This window comes from Trachymyrmex septentrionalis, unplaced genomic scaffold (genome assembly GCF_001594115.1).
Source record: "Trachymyrmex septentrionalis isolate Tsep2-gDNA-1 unplaced genomic scaffold, Tsep1.0 scaffold211, whole genome shotgun sequence".
Classification (NCBI taxonomy): domain Eukaryota; kingdom Metazoa; phylum Arthropoda; class Insecta; order Hymenoptera; family Formicidae; genus Trachymyrmex; species Trachymyrmex septentrionalis.
Window position 1 is genome coordinate 223,101 of NW_017305299.1, and position 6,743 is coordinate 229,843.

General features: G+C 34.8%; 1 protein-coding gene across 1 annotated transcript in view; it reads left to right on the forward strand.

The window, feature by feature from the left end:
- LOC108748126 (A disintegrin and metalloproteinase with thrombospondin motifs 7-like) overlaps positions 1 to 6,743 on the forward strand; it is a 54,097-nt gene that overhangs the window by 2,503 nt on the left and 44,851 nt on the right. The window contains exon 2 of the mRNA XM_018486151.1: positions 5,976 to 6,136. Coding sequence (XP_018341653.1) covers positions 6,031 to 6,136 — 106 coding nt within the window. The 5' untranslated portion in view covers positions 5,976 to 6,030. The remainder of the gene's footprint in view (positions 1 to 5,975; positions 6,137 to 6,743) is intronic.

Genomic DNA, 6,743 nt, shown 5'->3' on the forward strand with positions numbered 1-6,743 from the left:
GATATACGGATTTTCAATCAATCGTAGCTACAAATCGTACCTAACAGATGCTTTCCATTTGATGGCACAAGTTATTACTAAATGCAAAGAAAGATAGACCGATGCTTGTGTCGATTTGTGTCATTAAATGGAAAGCATTCAGCAACGTTCTAAATAAAATATTCATCAAGATGGCTCGAATGGAGCCATTCGGTCTTTATTCAAAGTTTATGTGAGGATTTTGAAATACATACGTCTAAATATTGTATAACGCCTGAATTAGTACGCGTGTTAGTACTCTCATTTACCCGTCATTTAGATAATAATGATTTGAATAAATAGTGGATAACTTTCGAATAATGTCCGTTTCTATCGATGTAGATTAACTTTGATCTCGATTCAACTTACTCTTCATCTTTTTCTAATTCTTAAAACTAGCAAAAGATTAAGTTGAACCGAAATTAGCTTTTAAGTAGATAGACGAGAATAATGTTTAAGTACTCTAAACAAATTTTATCTTTATAGTTATATTTTTTAATAGTATATAATACATAAAGTTAAATATATATTATTTATATTCTTATGAGAGGGAGAGAGAGAGAGAGGAAGGTATAAAAAATAAATTTTACTTCTGGGCAATACTTTTTATGTTCCTTTTCCCGAATAAAATTTTGAAGAAACTTTGCGTGGGGTGATGCTGTCATCTCTACCTTCTTAAAGGTTATAAAATTACTACACACATTGGTAAAGAAACGGTCATGAATCAGCGATTATCATAAATCAATAAATATTTTCAGCATGTAACAATCATTCTGAAAATTGCTCTATTGCTCTTAAATAAACTGATCCTGTGATTTTAAATCCTTGTAACCGCCCAATATGATCCAATTTACCGTGCGCGTACATAATTCTCAATCTTCCAACCGACACAGAGAACGCGTATTAATTAATCGAAATCAGGGTCAGCAATATTTGCCGAATGAAAACCCGCTATTTGCGCGTCGTATACCTTTCTCACAAACTGCCGGATGCAGAAAAATGGACTCACTCTTACGTCATTATGTTGTTACACGTATCATGATAATGATAACCCAATGGCGGCGCGGTACGTCAGAGCGTTCGAGGAGTTGCATATCAAATCGAAAGTCAACAAATTACGCTGCAGTTAATGAGAGACTTGTTTCGACTCTCCGAAGAGAGCCACGTAATTATTAAATCGTTAAGGAGAGGGCTATACACGGACAGGTACCATCGCTTCTCACGATCAGCACGGAGGACGACTCGTTGATGCTTAAATTATCGTTAGCACCAAGCGCGTTTCACAATTTTTCTTTAAACTTCATAGTTTTCGATCGTGAAAAATTATTTAGAAAATTACTCGCGGATAAAAAGACCTATCAGAAAATTTAATGATTTTATTTAATAATTTTTACCTTTACGAGTAGTTGTTCGTGGCGTTTTCTACTAAAAAAATTTCTATAAATATTATATGAAAGTTATTTATTCAGTAAAATTACGAAATACGCTTAATTAACGGTTAATTTTATGTGAACGTTTAACAAAAAAATTCACTTCATATACTTTTGCTGTGTGAGTTTCAAAATACGATAACAATGATTTAGAAAATATTTTTATCGTTGTGTATGAATAAAAATATGAATTAAAATATAATGAATAAAGAAGTTAAATCGCATCCTTTGCATAAATAAAGAGAATAACTCATAACGTTGAAAAATGCAACGAATAAATCTAGTAATTATTTCATTTTATTTAATTATTCTACCTACGCAAAAGACATTACTATATATAAAAACTTCTAGCATCTCGTTTAAATAAGCTAATGTGAAGTTACAGTACCATGAACTTTTCCTACATTTTTATCTCGATTGTCGTGCTCTTAATTAAGAGTCACGCGCGCACTTTCACGCTAACAATTATACCGTGTATTATTCGAGCATATTTGCAGTTTATATAGAACAATTCTATTTTATAAATAGACTAACATGGAAATATTTTCATAATTTCACATTGTAGAGAATACGAGATTACATTCAGTAAAAAATTTCAAAATGAATTTTCATTATTTAACATAATAAAAATTTTTCTTTTTTAAATCGCTATATTTTGAAAATTAATATGTGTATACAATGTTATGCTCTCAGATTATTCCATTATTGTAAAGAATACAATGAATAGCTGTTACCTCGCATATTAAAAAGCGCGTCTCTAATACTCCAATAACCCATTAATATTTTTGCAATTTTCAAGATATAATCTTCTTTTTCTATATGAAACGTACGCTGTCATGAAAGCTCATGTAATGTCCGTAAAATCAAATGAATGTACGTAATTAATTTGAAAGAAATATCTTTTTTTTCTACTATTTTCGATCCATTACTCGACGAACAAAAGAATATTCCGCTGGTAAAAGGATACATATGTATCCTTTTACCAGCGCAGCTTCATTTTCATGTCCGAGCAAGCCGAGTAAGTCATATTTAAATATTTTACATACCGACGAAACATTCATTGGTAATCCGTTTATGTTGATAGATACCGTTAGAAAATTTTAATGGCATAAATCGCGCATTCGCGCGAAACTGCTGGATTTGCAGTGTTACACGCACGTAAATATCTCCGTGCATTCTTATGCTGTAAAATATGAGTAAAATATCGCAACGCGAAGCGTACGCGATAGCTGTCGCAGGGATAGAAATTTATTATGTGGCCGCTTAATTTATTGTCCGAGTTGTACGCTTGAGGTTTACAAAAATGTATTATGGATTTAATAACTTGATAACTCGGAATTACATAGGCGTAATTATTCAATATGATAGTATCTGAAAGCAAGAAAGATTTTTCTCGAATGATCAAACAGATTATGACGATGAATTGTGATAGCATTATGACAATTTCAATATTGTTCACAGTAGCGACAATTTTGTTTAACAGAATTTCCAGCTCGTCGATATTAATTAAGCTTTCCTTATTATTATAGATGAGAGCGCGATTAATGCAAACGCATGTAATTCGAGAACCGACAAGCGTAAAGCACTTGAAAAGCGTAAGATTAATGGATCTCGTAGTCGGCGGCATTTTTCGCAGCACGGTGGAAAACGGTTCATGTTAAAAAAAGAAGACCATTTACATGAACTCATGTTATAATCGTGAAATCATTCGGCTTCGTATAATTCAAAGTCGCTCACTGGGTGAGTTGCCATATTAATTATGCCAACGTTTTAAATTTTGACGCCTGGCTAACGTCGATACGCCTGTAGGAATTAATCTCACTCGAGCAACTTCAGAATTTATTTATTCGCTCTCTCTCTCTCTCTCTCTCTCTCTCTCTCTCTCTCTCTCTCTCACCTTTTCCCGAGCCTCGGCATCTTCACGAGTGCGATTACCTATACGTGTTTCAACACGGCCACTGAAACGATATACCTCTCACGAGATACCTTCGTCTATTTTCTTAGTTGAATTTTCCTCTTTCCTACGAGGAAATAAATATTTATTCAAGGTACAGCGATGCCGCCCACTTCCGGCTGAACATCGATTAAAGACATGTGTAAGGACCGCGCACGGAATGCGTGTTTATTCATCGTAGATTCACGCACCGTCCTCTAATGACACTCGTGCCATTAATCTACACCGGTGTTCTCATCCCATGCGTATTACAGGTGCGATAACTCAATCGAGGTGACGCGAGACGCTTTAAAACCTACGCCCCGCTTATTAATATTCCGCGGTTGTACCGTAAGTGGTTACGTCTGTTACTGACACGGCATACAATCGAGTCGAGTATACGACTACGCGAATGCTTGCAATATTCGCGTAGTCGCAAACGTTCGCGCTTATATCGAAAATAGGGAATACAGCGAATACAGCGGGGCAGCGTAAATTAATACTTTAAACGCCACGCGCCCGAAATTCCGAAACGTAAATTGTAATACTATCTAGAAAGCGTCGTATCGATTCATTATCATAATGCTGCAACTTGCGTTTCTACAGCCGACGACGGTGGTACAATTAATTCGTTACCCCCGTATTAATTTTAAAGTAATATAAAACTTAACATTCTTTTTTTACTTTCTATGTATAGCACCGCAGAGTAGAAAAAGTATTATAGTAGAAAAAGTTGGAACTTAAGTTAAGTACACATTCATGAATATTCTCTCGTTTCTCAAAATGGATATAACTTTTATCGTTAGTTCTTTCAATGGCTCAATTATTAAAATATACTTTGATATTCTCATTCCATTCGATATGGATTAATATTCATCGACAATCCCGTCAATTTCCTCGCTCGTACATGCAAAACTTATTTGCGTTCTGGTTGATAGATACATGCGAGACTAATTACCAATTCCGCGTCGTATTAATGAACCCGTTTTGACTTTCTCCCACCCAACTCATCATTCCGGCTACGAAACTCTCCTGCGCTTTCATAAAGCATCGGATCTGGTTTCTGTGTGGAAGTATTTGAGAAGAACACGAGCTACTCGTGATGATTAAGCCGACGTGCAGCTTATGCGATATTCGTGTACTTTGCCGAGAATATATTACGAGGCCTCTAGTTGATATTAATTATCTAGTTATCAAAAAACTATTATATACGTATAAACTATTCTTGTCACGAAATCTCCCTCGACACGTCATACCTATTCGTACGAACAATATCGATTAAAAATTAAAATACACTGACGTCAAAACTTCCATTCATTCATCGCTACTATCTCATATTATGACGTCAGAAGCGAGAAAATACATGATAAGAATTCTTGCAAAAATATTAATGCGGAAATGTGTTTTAATAAAACAACACTTGCAATCGATAGAACTGACTTGTAAAATACCTATATCGGAAATTCTTCTTTTATTTCGTTAATTCATAAATAATCGTATAGTTTGAAATAAATTATGAATAATCAAGGACGAAATGAACAATATTCACAGCTACGGCAAATTGTCGAATTAATAATATAAATTAAGAAATAAATAAATATAATTATAATACGAAGAAATAAATATGATTTAAGTTCTTCCCGAAACAACAAGATAGTTTCCGATACATTCTATGGGTCTGTTCTATCGACTATACAAATGTTGTATGTTTCAAATGGAAAATATTTTTATTCAAATTTAATTTGTAAGAATTTTTGTTGTGTTTTCTCGCTTCTAACGTCACAATATCAGATAGTAGCGAGTGAGAGAACAGGAGTGTTAATTATTACATTTGATAGATCATTCAGGGATAAATCTGCAATGCACAATGTAAATGACATTCTTCGCATTACGTTCGAGATTACGATCACGATTTAACGTAACTCTAAATTTCTGAAAAAAATCCCATCGACAGCATTATCGTTCAACTTGCCTTACCGAGAGACGCCGCGAGCTATGATTCTATTGTCAGCGAAACACGTAAGAGTCATATTCCGAGATGAGTTCTACCTTTAGCTCGGATGGAAGAATCCAGTAGCTTGTCGAGCTCGATCATCGGCACGGTATGGTTGAACGAATTCCAATTATCGAAACTAGGCAGCGTCGCCATGAACGATCCTGAGACAGCTCGGCGCGCACGAGAAAATCGTATGAGGTACGTTATATCCGAGCATGAGTTTGGCACGTAGAAAATATAGGACGAAACTGATTTTCTGTTCCATTCTCTCATTGGAGGAAAGGACTTTTTATCCAGAAGAAAGGACGGAGATGAAAATATTTTCCCTTTTTCATTCTCGTGGAGAGAGAGAGAGAGAGAGAGTGAATTCTCATTTCAACCTTTAGAATTTTTTTCCCCATGTCACGGTCAAAGGGAGTTTAATCAAGTACTTTTCATAAATTATCTTTCTATGCTTTGCGCCGTTGACGGAGCATTCTTCGAGCTCAACACAAAGCTTTAATTCGTAATCTTAAATCGCGGAAATGACCCAATTGCTGTGTGATGAGAGGATTTAACGAGAAACTCATGTTGCGGTTACACGACGTGTGTGTTCCAGAATAAAGGGGAACATCGGCAGACATCAAGGAGATCGCATTTCGTTAGCAAGAAACATGTTCGATTCAGTGCCAATCATGCGGTGTCTGTTCATGCTCCAGATTCTAATCGCTGTGGTGCAGCCCAATCTCGAAGCTCGGCAACGGCTATTTAACGTCAAAGGTAAATTTCGTAATACATAAATATGTTCCTAATGCTGCTTCTTATATGTACAAATTATACAATTTATCGACACCAATGGCTGCTTTCAGCAGAGATTCTTTAATATGATTGGTCTTGCTTTTTTTAGTTTCTCAATGGATCTAAATGTATAAACCGATCCTATTCAAAAATTTTACAACAGTTGCAAAGCTGCTTTCTCTGCTGAACACAGCCATTGTTTTGATTTTATGGCAAACAGAACAAAAGAGAAAAAAAATAGAAAAACGATGTTCAGCTCGATATAAATTTTGCTTTTCTAACAACGTTAACAACGAAACAAAGTATCTTTTAAGACCGTAATGTGAATACACAAAAACTAAAAAATGAAAACTTTAAACGACCAAGCTGAAATAATTTAGTATGAATTTATGTATGAAATCCTATAAACTACGCGTCGAATTTAACTTTTAGTCTTGAAATGCAATCCTCTAGCAGAACTAGAATAGTAATATCACAAATTTTTAAGTAATTTAATATTCGTGCTCATAGGCACCTAAGGAAAGATATTCATAATCTGATGCTAATGAGCATCCTTTGCTTTTTTTTTTTTTTTTTTTTTTTTTTTTTC